General features: G+C 39.2%; 1 protein-coding gene across 7 annotated transcripts in view; it reads right to left on the bottom strand.

Annotated features, from left to right (window-relative positions):
* Asap (ArfGAP domain of ASAP) overlaps positions 1-26,485 on the bottom strand; it is a 180,350-nt gene that overhangs the window by 19,575 nt on the left and 134,290 nt on the right. For all 7 annotated transcript variants that reach the window (XM_022075557.2, XM_022075556.2, XM_022075551.2 and 4 more), the window contains 12 exons: positions 19,462-19,610; positions 14,298-14,552; positions 11,503-11,588; positions 10,390-10,549; positions 7,689-7,983; positions 5,179-5,406; positions 3,524-3,770; positions 2,648-2,828; positions 1,916-2,215; positions 1,703-1,822; positions 1,093-1,282; positions 286-510 (listed from right to left, as the gene is read on the bottom strand). In XM_022075557.2, coding sequence (XP_021931249.1) covers positions 286-510; positions 1,093-1,282; positions 1,703-1,822; positions 1,916-2,215; positions 2,648-2,828; positions 3,524-3,770; positions 5,179-5,406; positions 7,689-7,983; positions 10,390-10,549; positions 11,503-11,588; positions 14,298-14,552; positions 19,462-19,610 — 2,436 coding nt within the window. The remainder of the gene's footprint in view (positions 1-285; positions 511-1,092; positions 1,283-1,702; positions 1,823-1,915; positions 2,216-2,647; positions 2,829-3,523; positions 3,771-5,178; positions 5,407-7,688; positions 7,984-10,389; positions 10,550-11,502; positions 11,589-14,297; positions 14,553-19,461; positions 19,611-26,485) is intronic.

Raw genomic sequence — 26,485 nt, 5'->3', positions numbered from 1 at the left:
ACTGTCCACCAGTATTGAAATTCAAAATAAATAAATAAATCAACAACAAAATAAGTAAATAAATACATAAATAAATCAATAACTCACACTTACTGGGGTGTCCTCTGGTACAAAATTAGGACCTCAAAAGGCTAAATATCACTCATAATTAACTAGACATTTTAAATATAAATGATTATGCACAAACATACACACATTAGAATGCTCAGTTAAAGTCTCAAAAAATAGAATCACATGTATGTTCATATACTTTTAGGCTCTGCAATCTCATTGCAGCAGACTTACGTAAATGTACAGAAGCTGCAGTCCCTGTCCGCACAATACCCGAACTCACAGCACTCGAGTCACTTGATGGTGAACGCTTATGGTGGTTAAGAGTGTGGTAGCCCATGTGACTGTTGGGCACAATTGGATCCGATGGTGTTCTACTATGGCTGTTTGGTAGAGTGCCATACATGTTATATGATCCTGGAGGAAGGGGTGCTGCTCGCTTCTTTATGCTACCAGAGCCTAGAAATAAAAAATCACCCGCTGGGCAAATAATGCACACTCCCGCTGTAAGTGACGTCAGATAAAGACAGCTGTTTTCTGGGATTTTGCACTATGTAGTCTGTTAGATACTGACCAACATTACAGAGAAGCTTATTGCTTCCATCATCATGGTGATGAGTAATTTCATATATTGCATTTTTGTGACACTCCATCCTTCATGTATATTTACTGCAGACACAAATCTTTTATTAACAGAGTTGATTAACAAGAGATCTACTATGCTACACAAAAAAACAAACTCTGTTATATACAAAGTTAATCAACAGGAACATCTGAACTACACCATAAAGAGACAAATTATATTATCTCTGTATTTTTCTAAAAAGACAACAGTACTGTATAAAATTATATGAAATGAAAATAGACATTCTAGCAAATTACCCATCATTATATTCTTGTTTTGTTTCCCCCATTAAACAGCTGTCACTTATAGGCAACATTAAGTTGGTTTTAATTAACATTCTCAGGAGTAGAGGCATTTTTTTGACAAGTAGCATTTGTTTGAACTACAGTTTATATCGCTTGCTTCAAATAACTTACCTGCTGTGGAAGGTTTCTTTTCCTTTGGAGGTGGTGGAGGAGGCATTTGCCTGTAGTTACTATTTGGACTTGAACCTGATTTCAGACTATCTGAAGTTGATGATCGAGATCTAGGATTCACAGGAGATTCTCCTCCTGCATAGCTTGGTGGACGAGACCTTGACTTCTTCTCAGGTGTTATAGATCCATTCTGAAGCAAATCAGAACTAAATTAGTCTGGCAAAATTAGAAGAGTTTAATGCAGAAACGGTGCAGCTCTAAAAGAAATACAAAAATATTACCAGACTGTCAATGTATCAATGTGTATGAATTATAAGTTTTACAGAAGTTAATTTTAAAGACCAATGTTGTTAGATCTTGAATCTGCTAGATCATAAGGTGGAGGTATAAAAATGAAGTTCCATATGTTCCCAATTTTGGTACCACAAGGAGTTACAATGGGACAAGAGCTGGTACAAACACAGTTATAAAAAAATACCTTCCCCTGCTGAGCATCAAAGTCCCAGTTATCAAATTCGTAGTCAGTCACTTTACTAACTGAAAAAGAATGCCATTTTCTAAATGTTTACTTAATTTGTGCCCCAAGTGTAATTTAAGTGGATTACCTTACCCTGTCTTCAATAATGGTTTCATCATCTGAAAAGTCTGTTGAACCTTCATCATGAGACAGATTCCAGTCTATATTCACATTATCAAAATGATTCTTCTGCCTCTGCAGTGCATGTCTTAGCTGAAACACAATGTAACATTCATAAGACACACTGAAGAATCATACATGGTGGAGGCGCCGCTGCTTCATCTGGACCAAACACAGACGACTCACCAGTTCTTCACAAGTGTGGTGTCCTCGCTCCTGGGCGATATCTAGTGGCGTTTTGTCCAGAGCATTGCGTAACTTTGGGTCGGCCCCACTTCGCAAGAGCAGTTTCATGCACTCTGCCTTGTCATGCAGTGCACACAAGTGAAGAGCTGTATTGCTACCAGAGCCAGTACTGTCCGATGGAGCTAGTGTTGCCTTGTCCAACACCTGTGTTGGCATGTTCTGAACCAGGAAGTCCACCAGATGCAATGAGTTTCCCATCTCACGTACCACAGCCAAATGGAGAGCAGTCTCTCCAATGTCCTGCAACATGAACAAAATTTCCTTATCTCAGATTCATTAATCCTCTATAGTGCAAATCTCTTGTGAATAATGTCTGAAAATGGCATTCCTACCTCCAAGAAAACATACAATATCAACGTTATAATTATATATCTTGTAATGATATTTAGGATAAGGTTTTGTGTTTATTTTGCAAAAAAAATGTAGTATGTGCTACATGCCAAGTTACTGAAAGTTACAGCAGGTGGTACAAGTAGTTATCAATGTTACATAAACTGACAGACAGAAGTACTTAAGTTTGTAAAGTTTCCTCATAAAATTCAGTAAGCATTTCTTACATTCACCACCCCAGTTAAATGTTAAACTTATTATAACATCTTTAATTTGAATAATGTAGGTGATGTGTGTCGTCATGCACGTCCATTCACCTACCTTGCAATAAATGCTACTTACACTTGTTGGCAGAGGAGCTGATAGGTCAACACCCTCTGCAAAAACTTGCAGCAGATGATACAGGTTCTTATTGTTAACAGCATGCTCCAGATCACTGAGAAGGTCTCGCTCATCAGAACAAGTGTGAGAAGCGAATTTCTTCTCCACATATTTTGCACGAATAAACTCGTATCTTTCTTCCCTGTCAATAAGAGGAAACAATTTTTCAGAAGTATTCTAATTTGTGTAACATATTCAACCATCATATGGAAATAAAAAATGAAATATGTCTGACCCCAACTACTCACCTAATAACAAAATGAGAAAGTAATAAATCTGTCATGCCACATTTAAAATATATAAGTTCATTTAAATATTGGTAGTTGTCAACAGCTGATAAAACTACTGGAAGCTGACATGTTAGGCAACATGAGAAATGAGTACTGTTCCCGAAAGATTTAAAATAAATTAAGAAAAGGTAAACTTTACAACAGGCAAGAGCTGTTTCACCCTTCAAATAATTATGGTGGCTAAGAGACAAATTTATGTTACTTTACATAGTTCACACAGGAGTATGTATTCCTTCAGAGTGGCTGCCTAGTGTAGGCATCTATTTTATGAGATACGAAAGTTTGAACATGTAAATAAAAAGATGTATGTTGCTATATAAATCTTAAATACTTAATATTGCCTCATTTTAAAACCATCAATGTATGAATAAAAACCTTCAATCATACTTTATAGATGCACTTATAACTTGTACCATATCAATACTCAAATCTCTAATAACCCTGTTCACAAACTTCAGCCATCAAACCAACCAAGATATAAACTGTATACATTGGTCATGTACTCACTATAAGGCTAATGTTTTGATAATTGCAATTCCATACTCACATCGTACTATTTGGAGAGAGCTTTGTGACATGTACTGCAGGTGTAAGTTTTGATACATGAAGCATATATTCCATGATATCATTAAATGCATTGTTAGTCATATGTCGAGCCAGCAGGAGCTGTGATGTACCAACATTGTCTAGAGTGAGTGACTGAATACGAGAAATATGAACGCCAAGGTCACGGTGGATCCCTGAACACTCGATACAAACGATAATTCCAAAATTTGTTGATAACCACGTTGCATCTAAAATAAGACAGATACATTTTTCCATATAGTCACTTCTGTAATCTTTACATTAAACTAAATTGTCTGATGTAAGATTTGAGGTTTTCACAGCAGTGAGTATGAAGATTTCTGTCTTCTGGGTTGTTGCGCTGTGTGCCTCCGTCATCAGGGCGATTCAATCGCCCTGATGACGGAGGGAGTATGACCTCTGAAACGTTGGTTAACATCGACCATACTACATAGCGCAACAACCCAGAAGACAGAAATCTAAATTGTCTGATATCTGTGAATATTTGTTTTGCTTTAAAATTATTTTTGCATAATTTACTAAAGTAATCTGTGTAGTAGCATTATAAAAAAAGCATCTTATCATTTGTAGCTGTGCACTGTTTAATATAAAAGACACAGATGGAGCTACAACTAAAATTAGGACAAGCTAAATTCATGAAACACAGCTTATGAGAAGCTAATAGACACACAGCTGATTAACAAACTATCCACCTTTTTATGTAAACCAAACATTCCCTGCCATGTTCACCAAAGCCTGATACTGGATCTTACACTGAGCTAGTTTAATCTAGTCCACAATCAGATACCATATTTATGTAAATCAGTTTTTATATTGTCTTTCTTTAGGTACAAATGTCTCTCCCGGTGGTATCTTACTTCAGGTCTTCAGATACAATTTTCTCATATCTCCTATAATCCACAGATTAAAAAAAGGCATAGGGCATGGTAAAATACGATGGTTCAGGAACACCAAAGACAAAGAAGATTAAATACAAAAAGTGTAATATTTTGGTATCCTGTTGTGCCTCCATCATCAGGGTGATGACTCATTGCCCTGATGATGGAGGAAGCAAGATCTCTGAAATGTCAAACTTCTACCAGACTACATCATGCAACAACCAAGACGACAGCCATCTTCAATGTCAAGCTGGTTACTGTGCAAAGTAAAAATGTAAATGGCAATAAATGGTCCCAGGACATTCCTGAAAACTCACGTGTTAAATCTTTCACGTGCGTAGATTAGTTCTGAATTTTTGACGGTATTACTCTAAGATTGGCTAGACTTATAAAGTAAAGTAAAGTTTGTCTCACTATACGCCATGTAGGCATTTGGGGTGAGTGGATGTATAGCTCCTCTCTTCCTTGACCTCAGCACTATATGGGGGTTAGTGGTCGGCATCACGCCCTGGCCGGCTTTACCCCCGGGAAAGGACCCCGGTATCCATTGTAGAGGAGGCTGGGTGGGCCCCAGAGCCGAGCCGGTCTGGACGCAGAGGCTAATCCTCTGCCCCCGTCGGGGATCGAACCCCGGTCGTCCAGCCCATAGCTTGTCACTATACTGACTGAGCTATCCCGGCTCATGGCTAGACTTATACCATACACAATATTAGAAGAAAGTACATCATATACTTCTCACCATTCTGTGAATTGCAATCACAGCATCTGTCATTACCAGGTAATTTCTGTACATAGCGTATAATAGCCTGCTGGAGTTCAAGGAGACTAGGATTTAGTTTACCACCACCAGACTTTCCACTATCATCAAACGCTCTCATAAGTGCTCCCTCCTTGCAATTCACCAGCACTGACATCCATGCTCGCTGGTCGGCTTCATCTTCTGCTTGAAAATGGTATGTTCTGTTGTCTGCAAACACAAATTTCACCTCAAATTGATGCTACATCTCAATACAATGTTCATACGTAAGGGTTAGGTATCTCTCTTCAATATATTAACACCCCCTTTACAAACTTTTTCCCTAGGATACAATTTAAAATAATTTTTCCAATAACAATAATTTGACAAATGTCTTTTCCATTCAGGAAATTATTTTTTTAAAAGGGAAAAGAGTATGCTTCTCCAAACATTGTTCAATGTAATTCATGACTTTTTGAGAGTTACCCTCATCCATCATTGCCATTTGATTGACAGACACCCCTTTTACTATAGTAATTTTTGACATTATTAATGAAGGATAAGTAATAGTAATGAATATTGTTTTTATTTTCAATATTTACAAGAGCAGCCAGGATTAAACCCAGAACTCTTTGAAAAGTAAATCTGTAGGCTAACCAAGATATCAATGCACATAAAAGTTTTATATTCAGTATTTGTAACTGATCCAAATCTCTGCCACTAACACAAAATCAAATCTGTATAAGGATAACCAAGCAATATACATACAGGAGCACAGACAACTCCTCAAACAATATGTATAATATACAGGCATACCTCGTTTTAGTGCGCTTCGCTTGATTGTGCTTCACAGATATTGCTTTTTTTTTTACAAATTGAAGGTTTGTGGCAACCCTGCGTCGGGCAAGTCTATCAGCGCCATTTTTCCAACAGCATGTGCTCACTTCGTGTCTCTGTGTCACATTTTGGTAATTCTCGCAATGTTCTCGCATTGTTTTTCCAGACATAATGCTATTACACACTTAACAGACTATAGTATAGTCTAAACATAACTTTTGTATGCACTGGGAAACCAAAACATTTGCGAGACTCGCTTTATTGCGGTGGTCTGGAACCGAACCGGCAATATCTCCGAGGTATGAATGTATACACACGAGATAAGGGACAATGCTTGCCATACTAGCAGTGTACCAAACAACTAACTAACTAACTAAATGGCTTACCGAACCCAAAGGTTCATCACCAAATTAACCAAAGCCCTCCACTGGACCCTGTCCTGGGCCAACAAAATCCAGTTTCCTTCAACTCCTATCTCCCATAGATCCCGCCTGAGATTATCCTCCCATCTACGTCTAGGTCTCCCCAGCGGTCTCTTCCCTTCAGGTTTCCCAACCAGTACCTGGTGCACACCTCTTGTCCCATCCATGCGCGCTACATGTCCCGCCCATCTCATTCTTCTCGACTTAATCACCCTCACAATACTGGGGGAGCAGTACAGATTTTTAAGCTCATCATTGTGCAGTTTTCTCCACGCCCCATCGTCTTCCCTCTTAGGCCCAAATATCCTCCTCAACACCCGATTCTCAAACACCTGCAATCTGTGTTCCTCCCTCTGAGTGAGAGACCATGTTTCGCACCCATACAAAACAACAGGCAAGATTATTATTTTGTATACTTTAATTTTCAGGTTCTTAGAAATCAGACGGGAAGACAAAATATTTTGGACTGAGAAGTAGCAAGCATTTCCGGAATTTAGTCTCCTCCTAACTTCCTCACAAGTATCATTTTGATTTGTTATTGTTGTTCCCAAATATTTAAACTTTGTAACCCTTTCAAAGGATTTATTAGCCACCCTAGGATAATTTTGCCCGCCTGTCTTCTGATGACGAGATACTAACATGTACTTAGTTTTTTCTGAATTTACTTCTAGCCCCACTTGTCTACTAGCCTCTAGTAAAACTTCTGCATTTCTCTTTATTGTATTCATATCATCCCCCAATAAATTAACATCATCAGCATATGCCAATAGCTGATGTGTCCCATTCAATTTCAAACCCTCCTGCCTATCTTGGACCTTCCTGATAGCATATTCTAGTGCAAAGTTAAAGAGCAAGGGAGACAAAGCATCTCCTTGTTTTAGACCGTTCTTGATGAAGAATGTCTCAGATACATATTTACCTACTCGAATTTTGCTACAGGTTTCATTTAAGCACATTTTTATTAGACTCACTAGCTTCTTTGGTATACCAAATTCAATAAGAATATTATATAACACTTTTCTCTTCACAGAGTCATAGGCTTTTTTGAAATCTATAAATAACTGATGTACGGTCCCACCGAACTCCCATTTTTTCTCTAGTATCTGACGAATGCAAAAGATCTGATCAATCATTTACCAAACAACTAGTCAGAAAAAATTTACAAGTTATATCTGTTCATGTTTCTTGCTTCCTGTGGTTCTCAACAAGGCAGACAAAGAAAACTACATAGGTATTAAAGAAAGTCAAACTCACAGGATATGAGATCAAAACATCTCTTGTCATCAGGAACAAGTTTGATCTGACATGTGAGGAGGTTGACACGAGTTGGAGGTTTGGTCTCATCTGCATGGCAGATATCCAGAAAGCCCTCGGCTTGGACCCGACACCTCCGTTTCTGCCAGACTCTCCTCATCTTCCCTTCAGATTTCTTCAGAAGATGGCCAGTACGAGTAACGCCATGTTGCTTATCACCTTGCAACTGATGTAGTGAGTATCCTGTACCCTTCTCTGCTCCCCCAGAAGTCCCACTCGTGTTCAAGGAGGTGGCCTGCAAGAATATTACATTCACGCATCAGGTGACGCGATGCATTCATAGAGAAAAACACAAAATTGTTCCCAGTGCTCTACTGAGCAAAATAACGTGCAGTCATACGGGGAGTAAAGATAAACTTTCTTAACCTCGGCACCAGCGGATCTTCATGCCCTAGCCGCTTACCCCTGAGGTAACTGCACCACTACACACTGGATAAGATGCTCGATGGGTTCCAGTTCTGGTCTAGATGTGACAAAGGGAAAAATCATTACCTGCCAAGAATTGAACCCCAATCACCCAGCACGTAGTTTGAACACAACTGGTTGAGGAAAATGAAGCAAAATTTTCATGCCCAATACACTTACTCCGTTGTGGTTTGTAGTTACAAGACAAACAAAAGGAATATTATTCATCTCATAAGTTGAGAGCTGGTGGACTGGTTTTTATCAAAGATGGCCATCTTCTGGGTTGTAGAGCCATACAGTCTGGTAGAAGATCACCAACGTTTCAGAGGACATTGCTGCCTCCATCATCAAGGCCCTGATGCTGTTCAGTTTGTTTAGTTACATTTCAGTCACTCTAATGCTTACAGTTGTTTATAATTTCAAAAGAAATAAGTTCTACATTCTTACTTCTGTAGACTGACCTAAACTCACAACATTCAAATTTCTCTATGGCACATATAATTTACTTCAAAGACCTTGTAACAAGCATATGCAAAAAAATAAATACAAAAATTATGCAGTTTAAAAAGTCAGTCCAGCTTCAACACTGCTACGAGTAACAAAAGTCATCAATTTACAGAACATAATTCTTCTTGAAGTTTTATCATATTAAAAAAATACATAATATCACATTGAAATAACCTTTTTGTCATGTCTGTTCTAATAATGTTGGGATGATATTTCAATGATAAATGTGATCTCACTGTTCAGACTCTGAAACATTAACAATCTGATATTTTGCCTTCTACATCAATGTTAAAGGACACTGTCATAATACTTCAAATGTCAAAGCATTAGTATAACCTACGTATATCAAAATGTCACATCACAAGCCATTATTTATGTGCTCTGAAAAAAATCTCTGTAGGTTACAAGTCTTCAGATTCATTTGCACAATGCGATAACTGTTCATATAATGTTGTCTAGCCCTGCCCTTACTGATAACAGATCAATAACTGCATGTATCTCCTTGCAGTATTAAAAAGAAAGCAGTAAGAAACAAATTACGAGGAGCAGTCACAAGGAATCCAAGGCACGTACCTTGAATACACTAAATCAGTGGTCCCCAACCTTTTTGTGCCTATGGGCACATTTGAGAGTTTATGAGATCGTGGCAGGCACCAACCAATTAACAAAGCCAAATTTTCTTTTCTCTAGACAAAGAAGATATGGACACCAAATAATACACAAAACAACATGACGTTTAATGATACAAGAAACCACGCAATCAAAAATACGTACTTTTATAAGTACAATTATTATTACTCAAGTGGGAAGTTAGTGTGATGTTTGGCACTGCATTTCATCGGCCAGTTTTTCAAAGTTGGAAGCGTAGGATGACGTTGCTGCTCGCAATCGTCAAGATGGGCATCAGTAAGTCGAGATCTGTGCTTTGATTTTATAATGTTCATGGTTGAACGGCCTTCATTATCTTTCCGTAACAACGCGTGGGGACCACTGCACTAAATCTCTGATACGGGTAACACCATGCCATTCCATGACTTGTAAACCATTATTAAGCATAGTACAACCGCCACGGTGGTCTAGCGGTTAGAACGCTGGGCGGTGCTCAGATTTACAGCTTGTGTTGGGCAAGGCCGTGGTCCAGGCATCACGGAGTTTTCCTCCGGGGTTTCCCCGGTTCCTCCGTGGCATCCCAACAATTACCCCACTTTCATCATCATCTCGCAAAAAAGGAGGTCACAGCAGGAGCGTTAAATGTCGCGGTCGCGGTCCCGATCGAACCCATGTACTGATGGGTCGTGAATCCTGCTAACCACCAATGCACATCCTGCTAACCACCAATGCACACCATGCTGAATGGTGTGTACTGGATAAGAAAAAAAAGCATAGTACTCCTGAAGACAGATATTAATCATAATGGAGAATGAGTTCTTCTGTCCCCTGTTCACAGAGGTCAGTGTCCTGATCTTTTAGAACAAACGTTTAGCTCCTGGCTCCACTGCTAATTTTTATGGAAAGGAAGAGTAACACTTTTCAAACCTTTTACAAAAATAATAACAGCAATTTATGTAAACTGTATCAAAGATCAGTTTTCTTTATAAAAGAATTCGAATTTGTAAATGCTTTTGATTTGTAACAAAAAAGATCAGTCAAATGTATTGTTGCATTCCACTATTAAAAACCAGAGCCATATATTGACATAAAAACCTCTTACGTGTCCTTATTTACTGACCTCCTTGTCAAGTCCGGGTGCATTCCGCAAGAGAGTCCTGAGTTCTGTTAATCTTCGCCTTTCCTCATCTTGTTTCTGCCTGATATTCTGCAGTTTAATAGAAAGATCTGCGACGTAACTGCCAAAATGCTCTATCGTCTTCAGGCCATCTTGGAAGTAGCTTATAAAGTGACAAAGAACACAAATTATACACAATTCAATATAATGGTTGTACATGACAGTGTGAAGGGCACTGAATCATACCAGGGGCTAGCTATCTATGCCATAATTAGGTTTTCAGGAATTTGATTAGTGCAGAACTATTTGTGAAATGGTCCAGTATGTATGTCAAAGTCACATGTACACAACGGTCACAAAATTCATAATTATAGACTTTAATGCCACAAACAAACAAACAACAACGAATTTCACACTATGGTAAAATCTGCTTTTAGGAAACTCAACTTACCTGAACAATTTTCTGTTTCAGACTGATTTCCACTTTACATATGTAAGCAATTCAGAATAAAAACATCATACCCTGGTAAGGATCTTGTGATGATCTTCCAGCCGCAAAATTATGTTCGACACGTTCATTGCCAGAAGGGCATTTCCCTGTTTCTGTATCTCCTGCACTAGCCAATGGGAACACAGGAATTATCTTTTTGCGCCACGCAAGATTTGAAAGCTTGTAGATCGTTCAATTTAATTCTTGGCTGATAATTACTTAAATCTTACACGTTATGCAACATAACAAACAGAACATTAATGTGGGTTCCAAACCACGAGACAGTACTCCTAACTGCTGCTACATTTCACCTTTGACAGTAGTAACAAAAATACAAATGCACATATGTCGAAAAATCCATTTCGAATCAGACCAGCCTCAAACCCGAGACCCTTGATACTGAAGCTGCCCAACGCATTGGTCTTTTGTAATAAGGTTCTCACAATCAATAAGATGTGAAAGGAGAGAAAAAATCATGTCTGTTAGCTCAACGGCCTTCCTTATCAGAACAGATAAAATGAGAGGTAATCAGTCTAGCTTCATGTTTCATAGAACGTTAATTTATTATGCAATTAAGATACTCTTCAGAAAGACTTATTTTACCACACAGCCACTTTTTTACTTACTTAGTTTGTGCGTGGTAATACTCAACGAGGTGTTGAAGCAGTTCAATGCCCTTCTTAGTTTTAATTTCATTTACTTTGATCAGGTACTGAAAAAAAAACATAAACAATCTCCATGAATCAATTTAAATAAGAACAAATGAAAAACAAGTTCCAGAATATTTATTTTATATTTCTCACAACAGTTTAACTGTATAGTCACTGAACAGTAAATGACCCATTCTTTAAAAATGGTTTTCTACTGGGATACTGGGAACGACCCGTTCTTCAAGTGCCTGAGCACTGCGGGTCCCAACTTTTCATTGGCTTGATCTATAGACATTCGGTAGGACTCCTTGGATGAGGGATCGGCCCGTCGCAAGTCCTCTACCTGTACACAGGACAGCACAACACAGAACAACGCGGACAAACATCCATGGCTTCAGTGGGATTCGAACCCACGGTCCCAGAGAACCAAGCGGCACAAGGCACTCGCCTCAGACCGCGCGGCCACTGCGGACCCCAAATGGTTTTATAACAGTTTTAAAATCAACTTCAGCCAATAACTGGGCCAGAAAAGACATCCAAAATGGGAACCAAGGGAAGAGATAAGTATGGAGTACTGGCAGAAAAATGGCTGACAGGAAAAATCAAATAACTTGGAGAAAACCCTGCTCAAGTACCACTTTGCCCGTCACATATCCCTCACTAACTGCCAAGAGCTTTAAATCAGCAATACATCTTCCGGAAGCAAACTTTAACCACTTGTATTACGACGTGGCTTCATTCAAGCAATTTTAATGTTTTGCAAATCTACTCAGATGATTAAAAATATTCATAAAATGTGACATTTTCTAGCACACTGCTTACTTTATAACGAAAACAGGCTTATGATACCATCATGTTCATCTCTCCTTAATAACTCCTGAAAAAACTTATAGTTTTAAGAGGCCATCTTACTTTCGTATTTCTTTTATTTCTTACCAATAATAATAATGGAAACTGGACACGTGGGATCAACAGGAGCACAAATTAATGGAGAGCCCTGAATTTTGTGTAGTAATAAAGCTCCAGAAGAACAAAACTTTGTTAACCCTCTGAAGCCAAAGCTCATCTAAGTAACATTTAAAGATTTCGTTACTTCTCCATTACTAAGACCAACTGGCTAATGCTCTTTGAGTAAATAACCACTGTGTAAGATGTGAGGTTTTCACAGCGGTGAGTATAAATATTTCTGTCTTCTAGGTTGTTGTGCTTTGTAGTCTGGTCGATGTTTACCAACGTTTCAGAGGTCATACTGCCTCCATCATCAGGGCGATGAAATGTCGGTAAACATCGACCATACTACACAGCGCAACAACCCTGAAGACAGAAATCTTCATACTAAGAATCGCCCTGATGACAGAGGCAGTATGACCTCTGAAACGTTGGTAAACATCGACCAGACTACACAGCGCAACAACCCAGAAGACAAATCTAAATAACCACTGTTTATTCAGAGAATCATACAAAAAACACAAAGACACATCAGATAAAAAGCATTGATGCCGACTGTTAAAGCATGTGGTAAAAATAATTGACAGCGGCTTTAAATGGTTTAGGTAATTCTTTTGTAAAATGTAAAATAACTGACAATGACAAGAAATCTGTATCCAGCCTTTCATTTAAAGGCGATGATCAATGAACAAGCTGATTTATGCCTGTAAAGCGTTGTATAGAATTATAATTGTACCTACAAATATTTTAAGAAACCGTTTTTCATACGAAAATTACGATGGTGCGGCATAACTCAGAGGTAATGTGAAGCAAGTTGAAAGCTGTTTGAAATTATGCACAGAAATGGGTCTATAGCTCTTCGTAGGCTTGCCAGACGGATTAAAACATTTCAAGGAAAGAAGTTCGTCCCACAACTTACAGTTACTGCATAAATAAATGATTAACTTATGTTATTTCTATAACTGGAGGTCTCCTGCCTGACATGAGAAGGGAAGAGTCGATGCACATGTGACGGTACACACTATGAAGTGTATAGGGAGGGGAGTTTTAGGGAGAGATAGTCATGGGGTGACACTTTATTGATTTTGCAATGCTATTCCCAACCATATATGGCAGATACAAGATGTACATTACACAGAATTCAGCAAGTGGTAGGAAGGTAAGTCCCACACAATCGTTTGCACTCAGAGGAGATCACAGCTTTGGACAAAGGGAAGAATACCTCCAAAATACCTGCACACAAACTATGGTAACAAACAAACATCCAAAGAATTTACAAGAAAACTATTTAAAACATTAGCGTTCACACTTCAAAACAATGATGCACCTACTGAAACTCCCTATAATATATAGTTTTTGGCCGGTGGAGAAGCTAGCGGAGCTGGCGGGCAGGCCTACTCTGTGTACCTGAGGTGGCACGGTCAGTGAATTTCTTTTGTTTGGGCGTTCAGTCCGATAAGCTCCTCGGTGCAGTCAGCATTATACTATCGCACAAATGACTCGCTCCTAGCCTTCCCCTTGAAAATTCCACCGGCCAAAAACTACTGCGCCGACTATACTTATGAATGCAGGAACTAGATTTCAATCTTAAATTAAATGTTACCATTAAGTAAGAACATTTCAACAAATGAACTGTTTACCCATTTTACCTACAGAGTGAATTTGTGTTTTTCCTATGATTCTCGTAAAAAACGGCAATTATTTCCTTCAATAGTGTTTGGCAGTTGACATTTGTAATAGACTGAGATCCTAAATATTATTTAAATACGTGTTGGCTTCCAAGGGTTGTCATACGGTAGCGGGACTAGACCCAAGTACTGTACCTCGCACATCTGCAGTTGGAAAACTCTTCTCTCCTTCTCCATTTCATCAGCAATCTCTGCAGACGTAACCTCAGTTCGAATTAATCCTGCTTCCTTTGCTTGCTGCTTCTTTTCTTTCTCTATCTTTGCATACTTGGCTTCATAATCTTTCCATGCTTTGTCAAATGGCCTTTTCAAGTCACCTTTAACACCCCTTAGGTCACCTTTGAGGAGATTCTCTAATGGAAACATCACAATGTTGTTTATGTTCTGCATCTGAAATAGGAAACACGTAAAGAAAAGGTTATGCATGCTTCTATGTTGTAGCATTTACACAGAAATCCGATCAACCCAGCGTGTAGTAGTAGGTGCATGGGGGGAGTGTGATTTATTCCGCTAAATGTTGACTTAGCGGTTAGTACGCTGGCCTTGTAATCCTGGGGTCCCGGGTTCGATTCCCGGCGGTGCCCGAATTTATAACGTGTTGGGCAAGGCCGTGGTCTAGTCAACACGGAGTTTTCCTCCGGGGCTGCCCCGGTTTCTCCGTGGCATCCCAACAATTACTCCATAACTCCATACACACAGAAGAAGGCACTTCTGTATCACCTGCCTAAAAACATACATGAACAGGTCCCAGTCCGAGAAGGGATGGAAGGATTCTGTTCATAATGTCGCCAAACTCCTGTAAAGGAGACGGCGTAATAAAGAAGAAGAAATGTTGACTTGATAAAATTGATCGTTCCAGCACGGCACGTCGGATAAAACAATATCAAATAACCTTAGGTCGAATAATAAAGATTCTACCCTTGATGCGCAAACACAATCTAAGTAACATTCAGGAATTTGGTTCTTAAGTTATAGAAAACATGCAGCCTGTAAAAAAATCAGTCAATCAATAATGTTTAGGAAAACAACTGCTGTTAAATCTGATAATAAAACTAACCCATAAATACGCTTTGTGGAAAGAACGCCATGCTAATGAAAATACAGCCACAGGCATCCAACTTACCTGTGATATGAGTTAAGATATTACACTAAGAGCCAGTTATGTGATAAGTGTAAACAAAGCATTTATAACTTCCTTATAGAGTTAACACCCCACTCCAACAAAAGGGAAAGATATCTGACAATAAAAACACACAAATATGGCAGTGTGAGGAAGCTGGTTACTTGTCTTGGCTTAATTACAACTGATTATGTATTACAATTTTTATGTATCCAGATCGTATCAGAAATTCACAAATCTTACGAGCTACAACTCAGAATGAATTCACAACCAGAGTTTAAAACAAGTGTGAATTTCTTACCACGTAAATTCTTGCCATGAAGTACCTTTCCCTCAATGACCACATTTAAGAATGTTTAAATTGCAGAATTCTTCTAACGAGCTTTTCTGGCCAGCATTCACTTTAAAATACCCGTCTTGCCAAAAGGAAACAACAGCTCCATACAACAACCTAACTCCCCACTCCTACAGTATACAACTGTTTGTAAAAGCACGAAGTCAGTGGAGAAAATCTTAAATTTCTTCTATGCAAAATCCTGTGTGGACAGAACAGTCAAACCAAGATCCTTGCAAAGACACAAATCTAATTGCATGGTGGTTGCTGTTATTCATATCTGCAACTATTCAGGTTGGGATTAATAACATGTCCTAACATAACCTCAAACCCTTTTTTAGTGTAAGTCACAACACAAAGACAAATGAGAGCAAATGCTAATTGGCCAAGTTTGAGAAAGACAATACAATCTCTTGCTGCAAAACTAGCTTCTGAGGAAAAGGTCCTGTTGAAATCAAGAGTGAAAACTGTTCCATCAACAATACAGAGATGCATATAAACCAGGGGTTATCAATCCACAGCCCACCGATACGTATGTTTTTTTAATCTTGCGTACTTTCTAGTTCGCCATGCCTTTCCTTTGTCCACCAGGCAAATGCTGGGATAATACCTTGCATTATGCTACGACTGATTCCTTCAAAATCCTTTCCATTCCTTATTCCTTCTTGGTATCATTCGACGTTGCTAAATAAACCACAAACAAATGGTCGAAGTGTGAGGAGATGCAAATGAGATTGAAAAAAATATTTCGACAAGGATATGGAATGTTGGTGTGAACATCTGTATATAAATGGTCATTTAGATACAGACAGAATTTACCTAATCAGAGTAAAAAACATGGCAGAGGTAATCTGGAATGTTTTTAATAGTGCGGGATTTACAAGATAAATACGTAATACGGGTATTGTTTGTTATATTCCCACTACAAATGTAAGTGAATCCAGTTCTCAAGGTTGTATGCAGATTAGTGTGCAAAGTCGCATGATACTTATTCTCACTAACACGCACGTACACACTACCGTTAGACACAAGCCAAAACACACAAGTAGATATAAATAAACAGTGCTTAAGAAATAAAAGCAAATGCCATTTGCCACGGTTTACAAACCAAAAAGTTTCTGATGTAATTACCATTTTCAAGAAGTCATACAAAAGCAATCTTGACCCTAATTAAAACTGTCAAACATCCAATGTCTCACGTCTGGGGGGGGGGGGGGGGCTTCAGAATTGAACGCAGTAAAGGTGAAATGAAAGCAGTGAAGTCAAAGTTCATTACTGAGTCTTCTGGGTACCAGTGTCAAAAAGTAGTAAAAATTACGGACGTTTCAGAAGTACGTGCTGATTTTTCTTGAAGGTAGAACTTACAGTGTCTGAGGGTTGTTACAGGAATGTACGCAGGCGGTTAAAATCTGACCTTGAATAACTGATCATACCTGGTTCATATTTGATAGTTTTCTCGAGGCACTCTCCTTATACAGGTACAAACTTGTGATATCCTTACATCACAGAATTTTTAGGTCGGGTCTGTAACGAATGAAGAAATAACGAAAATTCCGGGTCAAATTAAAACCGCCCTCATAACAGACTGTCACAAATAATGGCTGAATCAGAATAAAACCAACTTCCGACACTTTGAAGTAGGTAACTATTGCCACTTCAAATATCCTAATAATACACAGCCATCAGTATACAAATAATTCACAGGAACGGTCCATTGGAAAAAAAACCCCGGAAAAATGAAGTTTGATACAGAAATCATACGTGATAAATACACGACACTTCCAGAGAATGCATTTGCTTACTCTGAGATACGGAAAACAACTGAGGACGAAATTGTTTGTGCAAGAGAGTAATGTTTATAGATTATAACAAACAGCGATTAACTAATGCATGTTTAGACAGCATTGCCACTGTCATTCCACAACAAATTATAATCACTGCCTCACTAATTACATAATGCCTCGACAGAATCTGTTAATTAATTCTGCATATTAAATTAATGAAGGTATTTTATGCCCACGAAGAATGCATGTCCACCGTATGTGTAAAAAGGTTCTTGACAATATTAATGGACAAGTTACAACTTACCTACGTACATCCTATGGGCTGTATAGATGAAAACATTTCATGGAACTTCTGAGTCACAGAATATGTAGTAACGAGATGACTAATGATAACACATGCTTACATACAAACAAACACACACACCACAATCATTACTGAACACGTATGAATCTGACAGAGACACATACGAATTGTTTGATCATATATGCCTGTGTTTTATGTTCTTCATGGAAACAAACAAACGATTTTAGGGCTGTATTGTCGTCGTAATACGTACATGTCAAGTGATCATTTGGGTTATGGCGCTGATTACAGATAAAGGATCTGGACACGATTTCACTTAACTGGTCTACGTGGGCAATTCTAAATGCCTGTTAAGATACTGTAAATTTGTAAAAGTTAATCCACATATTCTCACAGAAACGAATCAAAACACTGAGACAAAAGACTGTTGGATATTTCATGACTTACCAAACATTTTATATAACGCGGAGAAAATGATTCGTAAGATTTAAGGACAATAGCATCGGAAACTGGAAATACCGTAATTTCGTAGCTTTCGCAAGTCTGGTCGCACAACTTTAATTTTTCCACACATCAGGCTTACGTAGCTGCTGAATTAGATGCTCCATTCTTTCACAATCTGTTACCTTACAGAACTCCATATTATCGACAAATTTTTTTTGTCTACAACAAAGATATAAAGCCGAGCTTTCTCCCTCTTGTTTGCAATTTATCAGATTTCCAAGACAAACTTCTACATGGCATTTGAGGTTCTAATGGCAGGGGTGGAAATATCGATTGTGGCCTTTCGAGTTGTGACGCCACGTAATCTTGTAGGTGTTTACCAACGTTCCACAGAAACATAGGTAACAAGGCTACACGGTGTTAACTCAGAAGGCCACAGTCGACATTACTCAGTCTAGCGTCTACACCGACAGGCAGCGCTGCGGATCCTAACTCGGGTAGCCCTGGAAATAATGTCTATCCCGACTGACAGGCTGTGACTGACTGCTCAGTTTTCGTCAGTTTCTCCAGGAGGGCTTCCTACAACATCCGAACAAGCTTACTTATCCACCAACTAAAGAAAGGGGGGAAAATGTACTGTTCAGTGACAGTGTAGTTTACACACAGAACATCAACTTGTCTTCAGACGTACCCCAGGTACGAACCATGTTTGATAAAACCCTGTCTGAAACGAGAACATGTATGAGGGTAGTTGGCTTCCGTTATAAAAAGGTTTTGTGTTACAGACAAGTATTTCCGCCTCTTTCTGTTTTGCCATGTCCACGCTTCGTCTTGCATCACACTGTGTACACAGCTGGCGAATTTCACTTGTTCGCACATCGTTTACTTTTTGTTTCGTTCTTCGTCACATTCTCCTTGAACTGTTAACGCCCATAACACAAACATTTTCTTGTTCAGAATGCGCGCAGTAAGACAATCAATCCTCTTGCAGTAATTGTGAATTAAATGCGAATGTACAGTTACAAACAGGGCGACAAGTGCCATGACGATGGAGGCAGCAAGCACCAATGAAACGTCGGTAAACGTTATATATATAACCCAGAAGACGGCCGTCTTCATTCACTACGATATTCACAATGCCAAAACTTTCGCCCTGAAGATGGCTACTGTAATGTGCGCCGAAACGTCGGGTACATACAAACGCGGCTCTAACCAGCAAACAATCACAAATAAATAATAGGGGTATTTTTCATTAGTTATCTTGTAGTAGGCTATATGTTACAAAGCTCTGGGAGTATGAAGGATATACGTACCAAAGTCTTCATAAGTGCCGAGAGCTCTTTGGTGACGACAGCAAATTTAAGAAAAGCTGCTCCAATATCCGGTTCCTGGTCTTTGCTCAGCGCATTACCCCCCAGCCTCTCGAGGGACCGGGAGAGGTACATCTCGTTATCCACATGAGCTAGAAAGAGGAAAACCACACATCAGGTTTCTACTACTTGGGCAGGATGAGGTACTATTGGACAGACATTCAAAGACAGCAATGATTCCGGGTCTACAATAGCAGCAATCAGAACCTTACGTGAAAGAAAAAGCGTACAATGTTTCCAAATGCATTCTTTGCAACTCTGAAGCCGTAACTAACATAAACGTCCGTCACTTGCAAACACAACTCTAAAGCAGGTACTTGTTTCTTCCGGGTGTGAAAACTTCGTCTCTTTTTTCTTGGGAGAACCGATTCAGGATATATTTATCATATGCAAGCACCCTGTCGTGGAACTAAGCTAACTATTTATAATTTCTGTCAACACACACTAAAAGAAATTTGTATTAAACTGCTAAAGTAATGAAGAAAATACACAGTTCTAACGGAGATTCTGTGCCAGGCGAACGCAAAAAAAGAAGAGATACCAAGAGGTCTCAGCCTAACAAACTCGGGACTGTTAAATCAAGACTTACGGGATGGGCGGGGCACGCTGTATACAATAATAAACATGGAGACGGTACGTCATTTTGAAGTTATATCGGGAAAATTTAATATAGTCGAAATACGTACTAGTGGGAATTATCATTAAATTATGTAATTAAGTCTACCACTTTACAATTCTTGCTAGTCTGACCAAATAGACCGAAACAAAAGTAAGCCTCGTAAATTGTTCCTCGAATTTTCTGCTTCTTTTAATAAGCGACAGAACTCAAACAATTTCGCAAAATTGTCGGTAGCATAATTAAATATGGAAGCAAAAGACCCCGCCCCTTGGCTTTTACTGCATATGCAGAAATCGTGATAAGTACCGCGGACTGTCTGTCCATTCCATTTTCTCTGCATGACTGGCAGAGTTGCAGCTGATTGACCATTATTGACATGTGTCATTATTCACTTGAAACAGACGAGGAGTATTAGAATGTAAATTGACCACGAACTGTCTCCGTTTATGACTTCGTCTCATTTAACTGCGCTGTGGAAAAGAGATGACTGTCAAGACAATGCGCATCTGCCTCGTACCTTCATAAACACAAAATTTAACGCGCCAATTTGTCTCGTACACGAAAGGATCGTGTTCATACCCCCTGGGGAAGGGTATAATTAATACTGCGAATTCTGAAATCGAACCACTGGAAGGGGGGGGGGGGGGAAGAGACTGATAAAAGGAAAACAAATAAAAAATACCGAGGAAGACAGAACAAGAATAACATTAAAGCATAATGAATGAAAGGAAGACTAAATAGAAAATTCCTACTGAAAAAAATTACACCAAGGAAACAAATGTAACCAAAGAAATTCGTAAATCGTAATATGCGAGAGAATAACAAAGAACGGAGAACGATGTGATAGCAAATTAAATTAAATTAAAAGGAGAGCCAATATAATTAATGAAAAACGCAAAATAGACTGAGAAGTATAGAAAAAACTATAAGGATAAAGAAAGCATTTAACACTTATACTTCACGGAGCATATTTAACTCAATTTTTTTTTCAGAAATGCGTGAAAAAATAAACCAAACATACAGATACTCATACTGAGCAATTCCAGACTTTCGGGAATTATGCCTATACCTCTGAGTCATGTTTTAGCATTCTCCAAAACCCAAATCAATTTCAGAGATAATATAGTGCAGAATAAGATGGGAAGATGATCACGAATAGTGAACAAATAGCGAGAGGCGATCGTGGTATATTTGAAAGTACTACATCGGCATTTATATAACAAATCACAGAAACCCTCAAATGAGTAACAAAACACAGAATTTAAAGACGTAATTTTGTAAGCACCGCCATGAATCATCATGTTGGGGGGGGGGGGGGTATTGGCCAGTTGTTTATCAATCAACAACCCAAGATACCGCACCATGGGGTTCGGGATTTTATGAACATTCTGGTTCCAATGAAACACAAACTGTTATGCAATAAAATAACAGGAACTGCCCCTAAAGAATTGCGTCGGTCCTGCAGCTACTGACCGCGCTAGATCTCGCAAGCTGAACCTCTTTGACTGCCGAACATGACGTTGCTTAGCAACCGGATCCGTCTCTCCTTTGTAGTGCCGCGGCCAACTGAAACGTTTGGCTGCCGCGTGTCAATACGGTGACTAACACAGCGGCAGTTAAATTAAAGCCTTTTCTCCTTTCCTACATTACACCCTTACGACTTTCAGAAACACAAGACAAACGTCACAGGCTTGCCAACGCAACAGCGTTGTCTTCTCTAGCCCCTTCCATGTCACACACAGAACAACTGACCTTGAAGCGCTCGTCGTCCTGGTCTGAATTTGAGATAATATGTTCTCACGGCAACCCAGGAGACAGCCATCTGGAGAAGACATCGCACGTGGAAGAAACGTGACCAGCCATCTCTGAACTGTTCATGCTAACCATTCGTGGTCTTCAAATAATAAAAATGTGACTATAGTAAAATACAAGCTGTAAAACAGGAATCATGCTTCTGTCGCGGTTTTTGGACTCATAACCCGTAACCCTGGCACTGGCAAATATGCCGAAAGACATGTTTACTGTATTACTATGCATGTTCACCTAATTAACTTTATGAAAAAATCAGCGCAACTATCTTTAACAGTCTATGAAATACGAAAAGGCCTAACGAAATCAGCAGCCGAACCACGACAACGTATTAATACTTCCTCGCCGTGCTCACTCGGCTACTTCTTCGGCACACGTGTTACAAGAGTAATCTATGCGCAGGCGCATGCATCAAAGTGCAAAAACATAAAAAACTAAAAGTATACAGACTTAGCGACAAACTTTCTCCGTCAGTTTTAACTTTCGTTAACTTTGACTCAGTTAAGAACGCATACACTAACTTTTCCGTGTATCTTCAAAGTCCTCTGACAAACTGATTAAAATTATTACCATATAAAAGCTTAATTCACTTTAGTACTAAGTGGGACTTAATTTAAGGGATAAACTGAACCTTCTGTGTAATATTTTGGGGAGAACCTCGTCTGAGTTTTCAAATAAGGCGAATACCTTCAATAAAAACTGTCCTCACAAATATAACACATATAAGCGTGCGTCATCGAAAGCACTGTCCAGGTTCCTAAGATACTTACGTACACTGATTCACAACGCATTGCGTATGCCCAGACAACAGCTTACAATATTTCGTGTCCACGGATGCATTTTTACCTACCTTCTGCTGAAACCGTACAAGCTATAAAACACGTATCATACAATTTTCGCCATCTGCGAGGTGGACGACAGTTTCAATTCTTGTCAGAAATAAGCAACGTTCTCATACACTGCAACCAGACACGCCCCAGAGCCAACCCAGCCTCCTTTACTGTTGTCGGAGAGAATGTACGTTTTGCCTACGTCACTAGCTTGCGGACAGAAGAAAAACAAACTCATACGATATAAAAAACCAAAAACATTACCGACAGAAGAACTGAGACAGCTACAAAGTACTGCAGCTGGGAAATATTTACAGTATGGACAGTTTGCTTACTTATCTGCTATACCCCGCACACCCCTATGCCCCATTCGCCTTTTATTTGTAACGCGCTTTTGATGCTTAGTCAAAGGGGTCATTTACCATTTAGTTCAACTGGTCTGATAAAGTCCTTGATGCATATAATTTGTAATGAGAACTGTTACTGAACAGAATACAAACATATTTCCAACTGTTTCAATCAGTATAATTTTAAGTTTCGACTACACAGTTTTCTGCTTGTTTTGCTAGTCTCAAAATGTATATCAACGAACTTTACACATGTTCAACACTCTCCACTGATCAGAATTTTAGTAAAACATGATTTGTGCTATACAGGCATACCTCGGAGATATTGCGGGTTCGGTTCTAACCACCGCAATAAAGCGAGTAACACGAATTTGTTTGGTTTCCCAGTGCACATAAAAGTTATGTTTAGACTATACTGTAGTCTGTTAAGTGTGCAATAGCATTACGTCTAAGAGAACATTGCGAGAATTACCAAAATGTGACACAGAGACACGAAGTCAGCACATGCTGTTGGAAAAATGGCGACGATAGACTTGCTCGACGCAGGGTTGCCACAAACCTTGAATTTGTATTAAAAGAAAAGCAATAAAGCGAAGCGCAATAAAACGAGGTATTCCTGTATATTCGTACTACGAACCTACAAAAATGAGTGGACGGTGGACGTTTTACACTTCGTCAAGCATAAATTGCAACAGAACGTAAGACGAATGTTTTACCCACTCAGAAAAAAAAAACTATATTTTTGCAGATAAGTAACTTTTGCCTCGTGTCGGCGATATCACTGGCCAAGAAAACAAAAGAAGGAGATATGGCGTTTATCTCTAGCGGTAAACTCCGACTTACGAAAACGACAGCCGACCAAAGGGTGCGGAATTAAAACCCAAGACCTACAGAAAACCTGCCCGAAAGCGAGAGTCCTAACTACGGAACCGGGCGTCTGGAACACGTTAGAAGCAGTTTTGCACGCGCCCCGTCTCGCATCCGCACAGGATCTTGTGCACGTCATGTATTGACGGAAAGAGACAAGATAATCCATCACAAATATATCGATTTTCCACCTGTCGCTGGTTGACTTGTATCAAACCACCGCACAGACCCATCTCGTCAGTCAGCTGTAAGGTGAGGACGGAGGGTGAGAAAATATCACACAGAACGAGATGGGGCTGCAACTGACCTTGCGCTGTAATCAAAGTCTAAGATAAATGTCCCTCGGGAAGACAGAATGAGGTTTACAGACGACGAAAACTTTTCAAAATCACTTGGTGGGGGTGAAAGAATTTTGAGTCAATGTTTCTGATGATGGTGCGTTTTATGTACAAAATTGTTCTTTTCGTCTTTGTCCATTATCTAAATTACAAAACTAAAAAACTGCATTGTTTCGAAACCTAGATTCTGCTTCCGTCTTCAGGTAAAACGTGGTTACGAGGACAGATAGCCTATATATTGGGTCCCCTGGTTGAGTCAGCCTCAGACCAGGTCCAGGTCGATGGACCTAGACGATGAACAAAGTCCAAAATAACAATTTCATATATTACGAAAGAATAATGCTTATCGTATGATTCCAGAATGTAATAAGCAAGTAACGTACACCTTGGAAATAGCGGCAGCGCTCAAACTGAGATTAAAAATGCAATAAAATTAGCCCGAAAACCTGAAGAGAACTCGGGGAACCTAGGCGTAGATAGGAGTGTAATATTAAAATGCATTTTAAAGAAACAGGTTATCTATGAAAGTGTAGATTGGATTCAAAGTGTTCAGGACGAGCCAAACAACTGGTTATTATGAACATTCGGGTTCCATAAAGATTGTGGAATTCGAAGTATGAGCGCTAGCAGCTTCTAAAGTACTGGGGATACTGGGAACGACCCATTCTTCAAGTTCCTGAGCACTGCGGGTCCCAACTTTTCGTTGTCTTTGATCTATAGACAGTTAGTAGGACTCCTCGAACGAGGGATCGGCCCGTCACAAGGCCTCTACCTGTACACAGGACAGCACGACGCGGAAAAACATCCATGGCTTGAGTGGGATTCGAACCCACGGTCCCAGCGACCAAGCGGCACAAGGCCCACACCTCAGACTGCGCGGCCACTGCGGACCCCCGCTTGTAAAGTACTCCAAACAATGTCCAAGGAAGTTCGTCTATACTGAAACCAGTCCAATATCAAATATCTTTAGGCGTTTAACCTCGAGTGGTAGGATAACTGTGAATAAACAAATTGAGAAGTCCGAGGAGAACTGTCTTGGCCTAATTTAAAGTATTCTCTTAGCATTTGGTAAGAGTCTGAGGGAAAAAAAACTGTCATAAGAGTGTGTCTGGGTCAAGATTCGAACCCGAAGCGCACGTTCTAATCATCACGAGGAGTGGCATAGTTGGCTGCTTGGTAGTAGGGAGAAGAAAAATTCCTGCAACTACGGAGCGTCGAAAATCCCGCCATATTGTTACGAAATTAACTGCAAGTTAATGCATATCTCTCTCTCTTTCATTTCATCAGTTTTTTTACAGGACGCATGGGAGAATACAATTCACTCAACGCGAAGCTGTCAGAGGCCTATACAACACCAAAGCCATTCTGAATCCAAATGAACTGTCCATTAACACATAAGTACGGGATCAGACAGGATTTTGGCTGGGATAACAACACTAACGACATAATAGTGGGGGGGATGAATTATTGTGAGAAACGACGGATATCAGTCTAATTAGATCTGACTGCCTATGCCCATGAAACAAGAAGTCAATAATGACGTTATGATAAATGAAAATATTACACAAATAATGTTACCTTAGGAGGTACACACGACATTCAGGAATTGGACAAAGATCTGCAAGTCCATTTTATCACAAAATCTGCAGAACAGTTTAATATTAATGTATTAATAAAAACAAAACAAATGGTTGTAGAAGAAAACAAAAAAATCCACAGCATTTATTATGAAGCTATGATTTCGATAATAAACCACGCCAATATGTAAATGAGTACATGATGGTGATAAATAGAAGCCGGTAACAAGAAAAAGTGGAAAGTTTAATTTTTGTAAGTTAGTGCCAGTTCCTACACGTTTACATGTAACGAAACTTGGTTTACGAAGAACTAAAATACTATTTAAATTCGAGCACAGGATATTAAATTGTTTAGCAATTTACCTGATTAGACAAAAATTAAAAAGTAAGATATAAACAAGTAAACCAAGAAAGTAAAGTAACTTTATTAAAAATAATATAAGATTATACAATAATCGTGACTTTCTTGCGAACCGAAAGAGTAAAGGCCTACAGACAGGCACGCATTCGAAAGATAGCCGTGATGAAGGAACGGCCATTAAACTGATACCCCAAGTGCAGAAGAAAGATAAAAACAAAT

This window comes from Zootermopsis nevadensis, unplaced genomic scaffold (assembly GCF_977971745.1).
Source record: "Zootermopsis nevadensis isolate Lab colony 2312 unplaced genomic scaffold, Znev_1.0 Znev_ptg000020l, whole genome shotgun sequence".
NCBI lineage: Eukaryota > Metazoa > Arthropoda > Insecta > Blattodea > Termopsidae > Zootermopsis > Zootermopsis nevadensis.
Note: the sequence above shows the minus strand (reverse complement) of the source record. Positions and strands in the feature narration are given on the sequence as shown.